The 16,871-nt window shown below is 32.0% G+C and overlaps 2 protein-coding genes across 3 annotated transcripts; one reads left to right on the top strand and one right to left on the bottom strand.

The window, feature by feature from the left end:
• Positions 1–1,841: 1,841 nt before the first annotated feature.
• LOC124918884 (kinesin-like protein KIN-14I) lies at positions 1,842–11,639 on the top strand. Of its 2 annotated transcripts, none has more exons than XM_047458957.1 (24): positions 1,842–1,985; positions 2,591–2,818; positions 2,914–2,986; positions 3,052–3,183; positions 3,264–3,502; positions 3,871–4,198; positions 4,900–4,999; positions 5,088–5,269; positions 5,352–5,467; positions 5,616–5,718; positions 6,167–6,319; positions 6,393–6,539; positions 6,636–6,836; positions 8,535–8,699; positions 8,785–8,889; positions 9,010–9,141; positions 9,227–9,412; positions 9,536–9,662; positions 9,752–9,954; positions 10,037–10,219; positions 10,404–10,499; positions 10,583–10,780; positions 10,921–11,192; positions 11,278–11,639. In XM_047458957.1, exons 2-24 carry the CDS (start codon positions 2,664–2,666, stop codon positions 11,468–11,470), a joined length of 3,789 nt encoding a protein of 1,262 aa, XP_047314913.1. In that variant the 5' UTR covers positions 1,842–1,985; positions 2,591–2,663; the 3' UTR covers positions 11,471–11,639. The 2 variants fall into 2 exon arrangements, with proteins under 2 accessions (XP_047314913.1, XP_047314914.1); XM_047458958.1 differs by lacking the exon at positions 1,842–1,985 and adding an exon at positions 2,418–2,435.
• On the bottom strand, positions 11,621–16,151 carry LOC124918886 (subtilisin-like serine-protease S). The gene is made up of 10 exons (XM_047458959.1): positions 16,025–16,151; positions 15,841–15,938; positions 15,659–15,756; positions 15,429–15,587; positions 15,226–15,337; positions 13,877–14,402; positions 13,538–13,632; positions 12,999–13,359; positions 12,742–12,928; positions 11,621–12,318 (listed from the first exon to the last, which is right to left on the bottom strand). Exons 1-10 carry the CDS (start codon positions 16,109–16,111, stop codon positions 11,747–11,749), a joined length of 2,295 nt encoding a protein of 764 aa, XP_047314915.1. The 5' UTR covers positions 16,112–16,151; the 3' UTR covers positions 11,621–11,746.
• Positions 16,152–16,871: the final 720 nt, after the last annotated feature.

The raw sequence follows: 16,871 nt of genomic DNA, 5'->3' as shown, positions 1-16,871 counted from the left end.
TTAAAAAACACTAAATTGTAATAAACTATGAGTGAATACTGAAAAATAATTTTTTTTATAAGTTAAATTTCATTTTATATACTCTTTAACTAATGAGTTTAAAATTAGAGATATCTCTCATAGAAATTAATATTAACCTTCACAAACCGCTTCGGGTTAATAAGTTCTTTTTGTCAAATGGACCTTGTTGGTAAGTAGTTTTACCAAATTTTGTTGCTGTTTTTTTGACTTCATTTAGTTTTGTTCTTGTAAATTTATTGTTATCATTTTGGTAGTTTTGGTCCTTTTTTATTTTTTATGAATAATGTTGACCAAATGAACACAAAGGATATCAGTTGATTCAAATAAAATGTTATCCAAATATTTGTGTATTCAACTAAAATTGATGATATATTTCCTTTAGTTAAAAATCTAAACAGAACATATTTAGTATCTCATTTTAATTTTATAAATATTTTTCATTATTAACAAAAGATTTTTTTATTTTCACTAAAAATAAACATCTTCTTTTGATAAATTAAATTAAATTAAATTGATTCATTCATTCATCTATGTGGTAGGGTTGCTTATACATGTGCTAAAACCTTTTTCACCTTTTTCTATTCAAGGAAATTTGATTCTATCTTTTGTTTTAGGCTAACTCAACATTGCTTGACAGCCTTGTTGATAGATTGGAGCTCACAAAAGTTTTTCTTTTCTTATTGTTATTATTATAAAAAAATTTAAGATCTTAACGTCACTATTTTGATTCTCATTAAATGCGGATGACCACTTTAAAATATTAGGCTAGTTCTACTTAATTTTAAAAAATCAAATAAATAGGAAAGTAATGACATTTCCATCGTTTAATAGAAATGTTTAAAAAAAAAATTAGTTATTGATGTTAAAAAAAATGTTTATAAAGAAAATTAGTTATTGATGTTGAAAAAATAAAGTAGATGAATGAAAATTATATCATGTGAATTCATGGTAATAAAAAATAATATTTTATATAATTAAAGATTAATTTTAAAAACAAAAGAGTATTTAATAATAAAAATTAAAATATTATATTTAATTCTTACTAGAAACAGCAAAATTAAAGGAATGAGTTATTATTATTTGGTTTTCATTATCTATATTGATTTACAACTTTAACTTCATTGTCACAAATGAAGACACCTATTAATAAATGTTAAAGTCCCTTTTACTCTTTGCATATTTTTTTTTTACATTTTCTGTTTTTAAGTTATTTCAATAACCAAAATTGGAAAAATATAATTTTAATCTCGTTTTCTCCATTATATCACTTAATTTATTTATTAAAATATTCTCTATTTTTTCTTACATTTGATGTATTTTTCAATTATTTATATACAATAATAGATTTGACAAAAAAGAAAAGAAAAGAAAGAAGTAATAATGTTATTATTTAAAAAACTTGGGACTTGTTCAAGAATTATTTCAATAACCCAAATTTAAAAATATTATTTTACTTTTTATTATCATGTGATTTCATTTATTAATTAAAAAATTAAATTGTTATTAAAGTTCAAAATTACCGCCCATCATAATTTCTCAAATAACCCATACAAATAAAATAACCCTGACAAACAAAGCCTAGAACAAGGCAAAAATACAGCATAAAATGAATAAATCTAACTCAACTATATAAAGTCTCCTCTTAGTTTTTTTTTTTATTTATTTATTAATAAATGTGTTGATATTTTAATTAAATAATAAATAATATAAGATATTTAATAAAAAGTGAGATAAAAAAATCAAATTTGAATATTTTTTTTGCTTTTTATAGCTAAAGCTTGTAATATTTCAAAATAAGCATTTGTATGGTAAAAAGGTTAAAAATGGTTTAAATTGAATTCTCGTGACCGTCTGCAAAATCCTTCCCCCCCTCTCCTCCTCTTGTTTACACGACTTGCTTTCTCTCTCTTAGCTCGTGAGTTCTCCGCCGGCGACCGCCGCAGATCTCAACTTATTCCGGCGAGGTACTTCTTTGTCTTTCTTCTACTCTCTTTTCGTCTGTCGTTGATTCTTTTCTCTCTCAATGTATGTCCTTGTGCTTGTTTGAGCCTAAAAAATGTTACATTTTTGAGCTGGTGCCGTTTTTGGAGACATTTGACAGCTGATATGCTACATTATTCGGATTCTTTCTATGTCCCGTCTCTATAACAAGTTCTGATCTAGATAACGTTTGGCTTAGAGAAACACAGTCAAATACTTTAAGGAAATTGCTCACTTTGTCGTTTTCTTTCTCTGGATCTCTCTCTCTCTTTCTCTTTAGGACCATCGATTCATCTGCTTAATATATTTCTCACAGACTAGGTTGAGTTCACAATTTTATCCAATGCATTTCAAGTCGTCAGAAAGAGATTACCACAATTTAATCGGATTTCTTGTAAACTATCTGTTTTAGCGATTCATCTCTGTTCCTCAAGGTCAAACGGTTGTGCTGGAGAATACTTTCCAAAATAATTGGGTTTTTTTAGGACGGCAGGATAGTTCTTTTTTTTATTTGGATTCGTTGATAAATGTTCTTAAAAGGGGGAAATTACTTAAACTTTGTGTTTTTTTTACTTGGAGTTTTTTCTAGGTTTTGTTAAGGAATCCCTCAAAAAGGGGTTTTGTGGGACATTTTTGGACAGACTGGGGATTCTGTTGTTCAAATGACATCTGATTTGTCAGGAATGTCCCAAAGTCGAAGAATCAGCGCATCTTCTTTTGGCTCTAGCAATGGTCATGAAACACCTTCACTCAACCCATCGGCTTTCTCAAATGGTGGTGATGATTATGATAGTGATGGTTCCAATTTTGCTCCACTGTAAGATTTTCATCCCTCCTTTGTGATGGGCATTCCACTTGGGCCACTTGTATCGAATCCCAATTCTATATATTGCTAACTTATATTTTATACAGCACTCCTACGACATTGTCGATGGCTATTCCGACAGAGCTTGCCAGTGCTATACCACTGATTGATAAGTTCCAGGTAATGTTGGTTTTTGTAAATTTACTACTTTAGTTTCTATCTAACACTCTAATGTTTGATTATAGGTAGAGGGCTTTTTAAAGGCAATGCAAAAACAAATTCATTCTTCTGGAAAACGAATGTTTTTCTCTAAGAAATCTGTTGGTCCTCAAATGCGGGAAAAGTTCACATTTGAAGACATGTTATGTTTCCAGAAGGTAATAGGAGATCTATTTCTATGACTACTCCTTCAATTGCTGCTGAATTTGTTCCTCTAGACTAACTGTGATTCCTACAGGAACCCATACCAACTTCTATTTTGAAAATTAACAGTGATTTAGTTAGTCGTGCAACAAAATTGTTCCTGGTTATTCTGAAGTATATGGGAATTGACTCGTCTGATCGAGTAGCTCCACCGAGCTTAGAGGAACGCATTGATCTTGTTGCAAAGCTATATAAGCATGCTTTGAGGCGCTCTGAGCTTCGAGATGAACTTTTTGCTCAAATCTCTAAGCAAACAAGGAATAACCCAGAGAGGTATTTTCAGTAACCCTCAGATGTACTTATTTTGCATTGTTTGGATTCTTTCTGCCTGTTGTATTATTTTCTTTTCCTTTAGGCCTTGTTTAATTAAGGGTTATTTGAATAATCAAGTGATTATTTTTTAATAAACTTGTTTGATGTAGGTTATTGAAAATCAGGTTATTTTAGTAAAAAGACACTAGGGCTATAAATATGAAATGATTATTTAAACAAAAAAAGATAAGAGGGTATTTTAATATTTTGGATGATGAGTAGATTGTTCACTGGATAGTGTGGGCTATTTGAAATTAATCTCCAATAACCCACAACAAACAAGGCCTAAACTCAGCAGTTGTATATTTCCCTAAATGTTTGAATTGCAGGCAAACTCTGGTTAGGGCATGGGAGCTCATGTATTTGTGTGCATCCTGCATGCCACCTAGTAAGGATATTGGTGGATATTTATCAGAATATATTCATAATGTAGCACATGGTGTAAACACTGATTACGAAGTGCAAGTCCTTGCAACAAATACTCTGAATGCTCTGAAACATTCTGTAAAGGCTGGACATCGGCAGACAATACCTGGTCGTGAAGAAATTGAAGCTCTTTTGACTGGCAGAAAACTCACAACTATTGTTTTTTTCTTGGATGAAACTTTTGAAGAAATAACATATGGGATGGCAACAACTGTAGCTGATGCTGTTGAGGTATCACTATCATTTAATCTTTCCATTTCCTGCCTTATATGCACAATACATCCATGTTTGGTTGGTGTTGAATTGGAATTGGGTTCAAATTCCTATTTTGTTGTTTGTTTTAATTGTTTAAAGTAAGGAACTGAAGTAGGAATTCAATTCCAATGAAATTTAAAATTTATATGATTTTTAATATTCAATTCCACCCTTTTGGGCCTTTCCACTTAAGAATTGCAATTCCATTATTTATTTAGTTTTATGTTGGTACGTCCAGTTAAGCTTTGATAGTTTCAATGTCATTACGCCTCATTAGAATTTTAGGCCACTGGTCCACGTGTCTTGTTAAGGCCTCGATCCAGTTTGACACCTATCAATTTTTTAAAGTCGGTACAACCCATTAAAGTATTTTATTAATTTATGATTTGTATATATTAGTATTAATGAAAAATATAATAAAAGAAATATTTTTTTCTTAAGAATTATAATTCTATGTTTTTTACAAACATGGAAATAGAATTGAACAGCACTGTTTCTTGTCCTCAATTGGCTTCACATTTAGTGTATGAACTCTCTCATGTAGTAGTATTGTCGATATTGATTTTATGTTGCTATCAACTGCAGATGCTTGCCATATTTTGTTTATGTGCTTACCCTTTGGTTCCCAATAACTATTACATGTTAATCAACACTATGTGACATAATATCCAATTCAGGAGCTTGCAGGAATCATTAAAATGACAGCTTATTCTAGCTTCAGTCTATTTGAGTGCCGCAAAGCTGTTAGCGGTTCTAAATCTCCTGAATCTGGAAATGGTATCCAATTTTACTTCTGCATTCTGTTTGTAAGTTGAAATTCTGTACAATATTGTTTAATACTTTGCATTTGTAATGCCATATCTAGAGGAATACACTGGATTGGATGACAACAAGTACATCAGTGATCTGTTGGCAGAGTTCAAGGCAGCAAAGGATCGAAACAAAGGAGAAATTCTACATTACAAGCTGACTTTTAAAAAGAAACTGTTTAGGGAATCAGATGAAGCTGTAGTTGACCCAATGTTTGCTCAATTGTGCTATGTTCAAGTATGTCATCTTGCTAGAAACCTTTTGAAGTATTATAAAAATAACTGTTTGGGACATATTTATATTGCCATTTGTTTGACAGCTGCAACATGATTATGTATTGGGTAACTATCCCGTGGGTAAAGAAGATGCCGCTCAACTGTCCGCCTTGCAGATTTTGGTTGAAATTGGATATGTTCTTAACCCTGAATCATGCACGTATGAATATTCCTTTTCCCCTAAATTTTATTCATCTTTTTGGATTATTTTAGCTTGTTTATTGCCAATTAAGGAATTTGTAAGTTTTTGATATATTGTAGGCAATACTTAACCATAATTGGGTTGCCTCTTTTTGTTTCTATTTCAGTGAATGGGCATTTCTACTGGAACGTTATCTGCCTCGGCAAATTGCATTAACTAGAGCCAAACGTGAATGGGAATTAGATATTCTTTCTCGTTATCGTTCTATGGTGAGAACTGTTACTTCTATATAAGTTGTTGTCTTGTTGAACAATGATTCCTTATATTTAGAGCTTGTATTATGTATGATTTTTTTTTTTTATAAAAATACCTTGTTTGATGAAAAGGTGGATTATTTGGGTTAAATTACTAAAATATTCTTTGTATTTAATATTTTAAAACGTTATAAATATAAATTAAGGTATTTGAGTTGATGATTTGACTGATGATAATACCCCTTATTTTCCAGTGTATTTTGTGGTATTTTTCCCTTTTCTGATGCATTATTTTGTGGTATTAATGTTTTCCTTTTGTGATATATATTTATTTTTTTGATCATTTATTTTCAGTATATGTATCTTTTAACTGCATCCTCTTATTTTGTTTTCTACCTTAAATTTATGATTAGTTTGACTTCATGTTACAGTTCACAGTTATTTTTATTGGTTCTTTCTGTAGGAAACTCTAACCAAGGATGAAGGAAGACAACAATTCCTGCGAATACTTAGGATGCTTCCTTATGGAAATTCTGTTTTCTTTAGTGTACGCAAAATTGACGATCCCATTGGGCTTCTACCTGGGAGAATTATCTTGGGTATTAACAAACGAGGGGTAAGTCATATCCCTAAACAACTTGCTTTAAACGTACTTCTGTACTTTATTTTCTCCTTTAAAATTTTGGCAGGTCCACTTTTTCCGTCCAGTACCCAAAGAATATCTGCATTCTGCTGAATTAAGAGACATTATGCAATTTGGTAGCAGCAATACTGCTGTATTTTTTAAAATGAGAGTTGCTGGTGTCTTGCATATATTCCAGTTCGAAACTAAACAGGTTTGTTTGAAACTAAGCTTTTCAGATACATTTATTACGAAAAAAATAAATAAAACATTGTTCTTTTGTATATTAATATTTTATCTGTCCATGCAGGGCGAGGAAATTTGTGTTGCTCTTCAAACACATATAAATGATGTCATGTTACGGCGTTACTCTAAAACAAGGCCTGCTGCTACTGGAACGACAAATGGAGATCTTTCCATTACTTATAAAGCTTCAACTGCCAACAATAATGAGAAACGGGTGAACGATTTATCTAGATCTCTCGAAGAGTCAGAAAAGAAGTTTGATCAGGTAATTTTTATAATTTGCAATGCATGTTGCTCCCAAGATTTAGTTTCAAGCAAACTTGCAATGATGTGCCTTTTTTGTGATTTTAACTAGAAAAATCATGGACAAGTGTACATACCTCTAGGGCTATATTGCATGGATACGGGTATCGTATCAAATACGATACGGATACGTCGATACAATTTTTTTTTTAAACATAAGACACGACACGTTTAGGATACGCCAATTATTAAAAAAATATATATAATTGCCGTAGCTTATTATAAATAATGAATATCAGTTTCTATCTCTATTTATAATAATACTAAATTTATAAAGAAGATGGCGAGCTTGGGGGGCAGCAACAGGGCGATGAGTGTGATTTGTAAAGTTAATGAAGCTGTAAGGCAAGAGGAACAATGAAGAAGATGAAGCAGTAGAAAAAAGATGAGAGGAAATAGCTAATTTAGTTTTCACATTTTTAATAATGTTATAATTAGTGCCTTAAAATTTTAATTGTTTTCAATTCGACCCATAATATATTTTGCAATTTCACCTAAATGTATCCGAAAACGTGTCCAAGCTGTATCCGTATCGGACTAGTCAAACCTACATAAAGTCAACAATACTTATTTTGCCGTATCCTATACCCGTTTGGCGTATCGTATCCGTATCGGATACTATAAACAAGTATCTGTGCTACTCAGCTCTAGCGTTTATAGAAGAAAGGAGATGAGAAAGCAGCAAATATAAAAAAGTATGTTATTTTGGTAAAATGACTTAAAAGGGTATAAATCTATAATGAATTTAGAAAAAGAAATAGAGGGTATTTTTTATTTTGTTTGATGATTTAAATGATGTGATTGATGAGAGGATTGAGGAAAAGATGTTGGATTATTTGGAGATTATTTATTTAACCCCATCTTAACAAGGCCCTAATCTTATAAGAAATACCCCAGCTACGTCTTCTATTTGTAATAGTAAGCTAACTATATCTAACTGATTATATTCTTCAACTAATGGGCTTATGTCAAGGTCTAGGTATGTTACAACATGATAAACATACACAAGCCTAATATACCTTGTATTGGATTTAGGTATAAACCTTGAAATTACATGAATGAATTTGAGATGAGATGAGAAGAGAAGTGAAAATTACTAGGAGGAAGATGTACATGTTTTGTGACCCGGTTTTATTTTTGGGAATGGCTAGCATGACCCTCTTTAATTCAGAGTGTTCTTATTGAGATTCGAACTTGACTCCTTCGGTTTCTTAGGTACCCTTGCCACTTGAACTACCGTGGTGGTTGGTTGAATCCTACATGTTAGGATGAGAGAGAGAGAAACTCTACAAGAGTTTTCAACTAATTCCTTTAATAACATAATCATTTCTAATACATACTATTTTATTTGTAAACACCATTAATCGCACAAACCACTACTCCAACCATATGGCATTAGCCCTAGTCCTTTCTATTACAAATAATAGTGAAGATTCTAGAGACGATGCACTATAACTGTTTTTAAAATGGCATTTGAGAATTCTTGAATTTTATGTGTTACATTGACTTCAGTTAACCTCATTTGAATTAATCTTTATATAATAAGAGATTAATTGTAGTTTAACTAGGCAAATAACAGATCATACAGTGGCATTCATATTTTTTATTCTTCTCTTATAGATTTCAATCTTAGTTTCATTATCTACATATATTCATGCAGTTATTAGAAGAATTAAGTGAAAGAGACAAACAAGAAGCAAAGGTACAAGAAGAACTAGAAGAGTTCAAAAATCTTTTGAGATCTGAGAAGCAAAACCTGGCTGAAGTCACTCAAGACCGAGATAGACTCAGAAGTTTGTGTGAAGAAAACGAATCTGCACTCCATGTTAGCATTATCATTCTTCTCATTAATTTATTTTGAAGATATTATAAGATCTCCTGATCCCCAAATATGTTTTATTATTTATTAGGCCTCATTATTGGAAAAAAGGAGCATGCAACAGAAACTGACAAAACTTGAGGATTCAGAAATAAAGAGAAATGGTAAAACAGAGTTAACAGAACCTTATAATCAGGTAATATACCAAACATATATTAGTGTTAATTTGATGAGCATATTTAGCCCTTCTTACTATATCTTCCAATATCAGAAACTTATTCGTGTTTTACTCCTTGATTTGGATGGGAAACTGCAGAAGATTCAAGATGAACTAAAAACACGAACTACAGCATTGTATGTTGCAGAAGAGACCACAAAGAGGTTGGTGAATGAAAAACGAGCACTTGAAGAAAGAATCCAAAAAATTGAAATGAAGAATGCTGATCAGGTGATAAAGAAAATTATTTTGCTTTCAAAGCTGTCTCTAAATTTTCATGATCAATATGCTGATGGATTCTGAATTTCAATTGTAGAAAAAAATCTTTGAGAGCAAATTTGATCAAGAACACAAGGCTTTGCATCTTCGAGTGGCTGAACTTGAAAAGAAGTTGGAGCAAGTTACAAGGGATTTATCAATTGCTCGGTCAAATCTTCTTAACAAAGATGCAGAATTGCAAAATAATTCAAAGGAGCTTGAGGAACTCAGAGAACTAAAGGAGGTAGTTATCTGCTCTTACACTCTTAGTTATATTATTCTTCCTCTTAAACTGTTGTTATATTTCACTAATGATGATCTCAACTTGATGTTATCCTTTACTTATTCATTTCATTTTCTTCTTTAGGACATTGACAGGAAGAATGAACAAACTGCCTCAATATTAAAGATGCAAGGGGCACAGTTAGCTGAGTTAGAGTCACTCTATAAGGAAGAACAAATAATAAGAAAACGATACTATAACACAATTGAAGGTACACAAATAATTTATTTTCTTAAATTACTCTTAACAACATTGAGATTCTTGAACTAGAATGTACATGAATATCTTGGTGCATTTCAGATATGAAAGGCAAAATTAGGGTGTATTGTCGATTAAGACCTCCCAGCCAAAAAGAAATTTCAGAGAACGGAGGAAATGTGATCAAAGCTCAAGATGAGTTCACAGTTGAACATCTATGGAGAGACGATAAGATAAAGCAACACATGTACGACCATGTCTTTGATGGTAATGCTTCCCAAGAAGATATATTTGAGGATACAAAGGTAAAGATTATACCCTTAAAACTGAAATTATATTCTTGAATTCCAGATTTATATCATTCATCTTTCTTATTTCTTGATGCAGTATCTTGTACAGTCTGCTATAGATGGATACAATGTATGCATTTTTGCATATGGACAGACTGGTTCTGGAAAGACATTTACCATCTATGGATCTGATGGTAATCCGGGACTAACTCCAAGAGCCATTTCTGAACTCTTTAAAGTAATCAAACGTGATAGCAAAAAATTCTCCTACTCCTTAAAGGTATTGGATGAAAAGCAAACGGTGATTGAGAACAAGTTTACCAATTTCTTGTATTACATGAAGCAATGCTCTCTCAGAATTTTCGAAACATCACTTTGGAACTGAGATTATAACAATAATTCATTTGACACGATACATTTCATCCAGTTATTTTCTCCTTATCTTAATACATTGGCCAACGCAGGTGTACATGTTGGAGTTGTACCAAGATACGCTAGTTGATCTTTTATTGCAAAAAAATGCAAAGCAAGTGAAATTGGAAATAAAAAAAGACTCAAAGGTAATCAATCAGTCTCCTTAAAAGAGGTCCCTATTATTTCTTATCAAGGAAGGTCCCTTAGTATGTGTAAATTGAATATACAGGGCATGGTATCTGTTGAAAACGCTACAGTTCTACCGGTTTCAACAATAGAAGAACTGAAAAGCATTCTCGAGAGAGGTTCTGAACAACGTCATACAACAGGGACATTAATGAATGATCAAAGTTCAAGATCCCATCTCATCTTCTCCGTTGTCATCGAGAGCACTAATCTTCAAACTCAGTCGGTTTCTAGAGGAAAGGTAAACCCCGGGTCACAAAAAAACTAAAAAAGTCGTACATTTACTTCTCATTCAACCTTTATTTAACACACTTAACAAATTCATCCACATTTAGCACTTAATTTTTGCATCCTTAAAATATGCTATCTGAATTTTTACAGTTAAGTTTTGTGGATCTGGCTGGCTCCGAAAGAGTGAAGAAATCCGGTTCTTCTGGAAATCAACTTAAGGAAGCTCAAAGCATCAACAAGTCTCTTTCAGCACTTGGTGATGTTATTGGAGCTTTATCTTCTAACAGTCAACACATACCATATAGGAATCACAAATTAACCATGTTAATGAGTGATTCATTGGGCGGAAATGCAAAAACACTAATGTTCGTCAATATTTCTCCGGCTGAATCAAATTTGGAAGAATCATACAATTCTTTGACGTAAGTTTTTCCTATGCTTCAATTTCATCTTCTAGTTTGCCAAACCGACCAATAAAGATAAGAAACATCTCATCATTATCACCAGGTATGCTTCGAGAGTCAGATCTATTACAAACGATCCAAGCAAAAACGTCGCATCAAAGGAAGTGATTCGTTTGAAAAAGATGATTGCATACTGGAAGGAACAAGCAGGTAAGAAAGGCTCCGATGAAGATTTGGAAGAGATTCAAGAAGAACGACCAACTAAAGACAAATCAGATACCCGCAATTCCATGTAATGTACATAGAAAACAAACACTTCCACTCATCCTTGTTTTTAGTTTCACCGAATTGCTTTATCCTTATACACAAGTATTTAAGGTTGACTAATATGGTTGTAAACATCTATTATGTATATATATATATATTTTTTGTTTCTTTTAATGAAGAGATTTGCTGTTTTGTTTCTCTTTAAGGTTTATTTTGTGTCTGTAAACATGGCTTATATAGAAAATATCAAATTACAATCTTTTGTTCTTTACTGATGACTACTAACAAAACAATTCCCAAACTTTTTATCTTAGCAAACCCGAACCTGAATTCGAGGCTCGGACAACCAATGGAACAGTAACTCGCGTTTGTCTATTTCTCCATGTCAAGAACCCGAACCTGTATCCTTCTATTGGTTCTTCAACGTTGAAATAAACTGAAAAGTTCATCTTCTGCCCGTATCTACTGAAAGCCAACCGTTTTGGAAAAACAGTTACATTAATCCCTTCAGGCGGATACACAACTGCTCTATAAACGCTCTTTGGATCTCCGATGTTTTTCACCGTTCGATTTATTGATATGTTTCCTCTCAGATTGGGTACGGTGATCGACGGTTGATTAAGGTTAGTTGCAGATGATGATAAAGATGGGTAACTGTCACAACTGCTGTTGTCTCTTGTGATTAGGTGAAGTTTTCGTTGATCATATCCGATTGAGCAAAGAAATGATATGTAGTCGGATGCTTGGGCGTCGTATATGAGACCCGGGCTTAGGACTTTGGTTGGATTTGTGAAGCCAGCTCCGTAATCGAATGCATTCGCTTTTCTTCCTTCGGGATCAACTGTGATGGGCTCTCGGTACTTATCTCTGACCCTAGCTGGACAAATTTGGAAACATTCGTTAATCGTTAAGAAAGTTGTTAAAGTTAAAGTTTGAATTGAATTTATTAATTTGGTACGAAATTATAATTCAAAAGAATCTACCAAAACAATGATCTAAAAATGTTGACAATGAAATTTGGTAACTTTCAAACAATTTTCACCAAATATCGACAAACATTATACCAAATGAATACCTTCAATTTTTGATATGATTGCTTAAAGTGATTTTGATTGTGATGGAAATTTGTAACAAAATAATAGTTTCTAAATAGACCAAGTTTGATGTTAGTTTCTTCATTTCTATATGGAGTTTTATTTATGTTTTTTTCAAGAAAATGTTACGAATTGTAAAACATTCATAACAAATGTAGATGTTTTTGAATAATAATTAACATGAAATTATAAGCAGAGAACCTTACCAGTTGTCATTATAGCCGATTTGATCGCAGAAGGAGACCACGATGGATGAACAGCTTTGATCAAAGCGACGATCCCCGTTACATGAGGACAAGCCATTGAAGTCCCCGATAAAATATTTGAATTCATTTTTCCATTTGCTGGAGACCAAGCAGCCAGTATATTCAATCCAGGAGCAGTTATATCAGGCTGCACATCACAAAATAAAAGGTAAGAACAAAAAATAACAACTTCAAAGTTGATTTTTTTTTGTTATTACCTTTAGAATCTCGGGTGTCAAGGAATTCGGTCCTTTCGACGAAAATGAAGCTATTCTCGGTGCCAATTTTGAACCAAAAACCGTCTTGGCAGACAATATACGAGCTCTAGCAAACCGTGTATTATTATTAACATAAGCCAATATCTTATCGCCAATATTTTTCCCAACCGTAGCTGCTGGAATTACAAAAGGAATAGCAACTTCCTTATTTACATCGTCTACGAGAATCATTCCAATTCCTCCAGCTTTCTTCACTTCTTTGCTTTTCGCTAGCTTCGACTCCGATGAACTACCCGAATGTTGGCATACCAAAATCTTCCCTTTAGCCTTTGTACTGTTTAAAGAACTCTCTAAACAGAAGCTATACATAAATTGAAACAAACTCTTTTAACATATATACGATTGAATATATGGGCAATGATCTAGGTTTAATATCCATCCATAAAATGGAAGAACAGGTATATTTTAGATTCAGACACAAAAGGTTCACCTAGATTTATTACTACTTATTTGAGATTTTAAGGTACCTTAAAATTCACCTGGATTGATAAGGGGTGAAATACCCAGCATTTGCTTCAGAAGCTGATATGATCTTCTTAAATTCCTTCATCTCAAATGAACTCAAGCTCTCCCCCTGTTTTTTTTTTTTTATTATCAATCCATAAATATCTTCAATAAAAAAACATTTTTGTTGCATGATATAAAATTTTTATAAAAAAAATCATTCTTTTCATACACATTTATTGAAAAATATTTCATATGATTAGTCACACATTTTATGGTATAACAAATAAAATCATTTTCACTATGATACTTTTAAAATATAACTTTCGAAAATAAACAAAAGAACCAAATAAAAATAAAATGTGCATATTTACCGTAAATTTATAGCCATTCTCGAGCTCAATACCAGCCACAAAGTCTCTATCCATCGAACTCGCCCCAACCGTAATCATCCACGGGGCGAGATTCGTCGCTGATCCCAAAAAACCCGCATTACCAACCGAAGCTACAACTGTTATCCCTCTACTAACCGCATGAAACGATCCAATTGATATGGCGTCTCCAAAATAATCGCCTTGAGGAGCATCGGGTCCTAACGAGAGCGAAAGTACGTGAACTCCATCTCTAATGGCATCATCGATTGCAGCTAATAAGTCAACGTCGTAGCAACCAGAATCCCAACATGTCTTATAAACAGCTATCCTGGCCATAGGCGCCCCTCCCCGAGCCCCGCCTGTGGCCAGGCCATTGTAGTTCATGTTATTTACTAGTCTACCTGCGGCGGTTGAGGCTGTGTGAGTTCCGTGACCTGAACTGTCTCTCGGAGATCTAAACGACGTCGTTTCTTTGTCTTCTTCGGCTTCGAAGCCACTCATATAATATCTTGCTCCTATAATTTTCCTAATGTGAAAGACAATATTTTTAGATCAAAATGACAGTTTATTATGCCCATCATCAACTAAAGAACAAGAAAAACATGTTATAAAAATAGACAAGGTCTGTTTGATGGTTGGTAACTAATTTTAAATAACTCAATATTTAATTAATCTACGTACCCATCTTTTAAATTATCAATTAAAATAATATTTAATTAAAAAACATATCTATTCCTTCATATCGAGAGAGCTTATTCGTGAAAGAGTTATTTTAATCTTCTTTGGATTGAATTATTTGATATTTTTCTTAAATAATTAACAAAATTAAGACTAAGAACAAAATTAAAAAAAAGAACTTTGATCTCTTAAACTAAAAAAAAAAACACTAAATATCAAATATAACATTATCTAAATTATCACTATCTATTTTATTTTATTTTATAAAAAAATATTTATATTTTTAATATTATTTTATTCAAATAACTAGAATAATATAATCTACTAACTATTTAAATATTCCATTTATATAAAAATAAACTGATAATTATTTAAATAACCCAAAGTCTCAAATTATTCATTCTCACCATCATCGAGTTACACTAATTTGTTTTTTCAAACATTTTTTAAAGACATTTATTAATATAAAGAACCCCCAAATAATTACTTATTCATAAAACTAAAAAAAAAAATTGAATTATTTTAAAAAAAAAACATATCAAACAATTGTAAAATAACATAATTTCTAATATAAATTAAATGATGAAAAAATTAATTTGAAGACAACACCTAGTTATTCAAATAAAACCCTAAATCAAACAAGACCTAAGTAGTAGGACCCATAAAAAAACCTGTTACAAGATGAAGCATTAAATGCTTCCCCATTTTGGCATTGCCCTCTCCATCCAGCTGGAACCGGCGGCATATCTTCATCGTTAAAACTAGCAGATTCCGGCCAAATCCCTGTTTTTCAAAAAAACCCAAATCTCAGAAAACCCAAATCAAATAATGAAGAAATTGGAGAAAGAGAGAATAAACCAACCCACCCACCCACCCGTATCAATGAATCCAATTATAACATCAACTTGATTCTCAGTAGAATAAGGAGGAATTTCCATGGCTTCTTCTTTATTTAATCCCATAAAATCCCAAGAATGAGTTGTATGGATTCTCCTCTTCTCATTAGGGAAAACAGATACAACTTCAGGCATAGCTAATAATAATATTCCCACCATTAGTGAATAACATTTCAACAATCAATGGTAAAAAACCAATTAGACTTACTAGCCATTTCTTTGGCTTGGTCCTCTGTTAGTTTGGCTGCAAACCCTCTGAAACCATGTTTATAGGTATAAACATGAGATGCTTGAGCTTCTTCAGCACTGTTATATAATCAACCAATTTTAGAGTGAGTTAGAAAAACATATAGAATAGAGAAAGAGATGAGAAAATGGTTGTTTTTGGACCTTCCATTGTGAATATGAGTTAGGATAAGATGGTTTTGTCTAAATATCTCATCTGGGTCGACATTATTTCCTTTGCTTCCCATGTAAACCACATAGACCTGCATTCATTGAGAAAGAAGATGAAGATGATTGAAGAGCTTGATTCATTAATATTTTGTCTGAGTTTGTGATGGATATTAATTACCTTTGATGATGAAGAACATATGAAGCCATTGATAGAAAGAAGAAGAAGAAAAAGACAAGCATGAAGACGAAGCATTTTGCTAGCCATATCCTCCTCCTTCTCTCTCTTCTGATGGGTTAACCGTTCATTCCTGTCAAAAGAACAGAGAGAAAGGATGTCAGATTCTTAGCATATATATATATAAAAATTAAATGTAATTACATTATTAATTTTTATTAATAAAGTTTTTTTTACATCCACTAAAGTTACGTTTTCTTGAAAAGTCCATTTCTTTTTAATATTGGTTACTATTAGAGGATACCTCATTTTTTCCCCATTAATTACCTATTATGAGTTGGTTTAATGTTATATTTTATTTGATTCCTCGTTAGGATAATTTAAATTTTTTATAATTTGAATAATATTTTTAGTGGTTCGTGGATAGTTTATTGTTCATATAATTATTCGACTGTCCCATTCTTAACAGTAAATTAGATTAAGTTACCGAATGGTTGAATTTTCAATAAAAAGTCAATGAAATAAATTTTTATGTTGAAAATCCTCTTATAAAGGATTTCTCATTATTTTTTTGGTATCTCACATTTTTTTTTTAAATTAAAAGAGAACTAGTGTGACACATCGCTGTTATGGTTCTCCGCTTAAACTCAAAGCGCTTCCAAATAAAATCGAACATGTGATATTTTGGTCTCTTAAGATGACTCTTACTATTGAGCTACATTGTAGAGTCTCATATTTTTTTTTATCATATAGGTAAATTGTCAATTATAATTTGATAGAACGTTTTCTAGCGTTGTGTATCAATTCTCGATGAAGGACAATTTTCATTACCATTAAAAATATTGTTTAA

The sequence above is a fragment of the Impatiens glandulifera genome, chromosome 1 (genome assembly GCF_907164915.1).
Source record: "Impatiens glandulifera chromosome 1, dImpGla2.1, whole genome shotgun sequence".
NCBI classification, from domain to species: Eukaryota; Viridiplantae; Streptophyta; class Magnoliopsida; order Ericales; family Balsaminaceae; genus Impatiens; species Impatiens glandulifera.
Note: the sequence above shows the minus strand (reverse complement) of the source record. Positions and strands in the feature narration are given on the sequence as shown.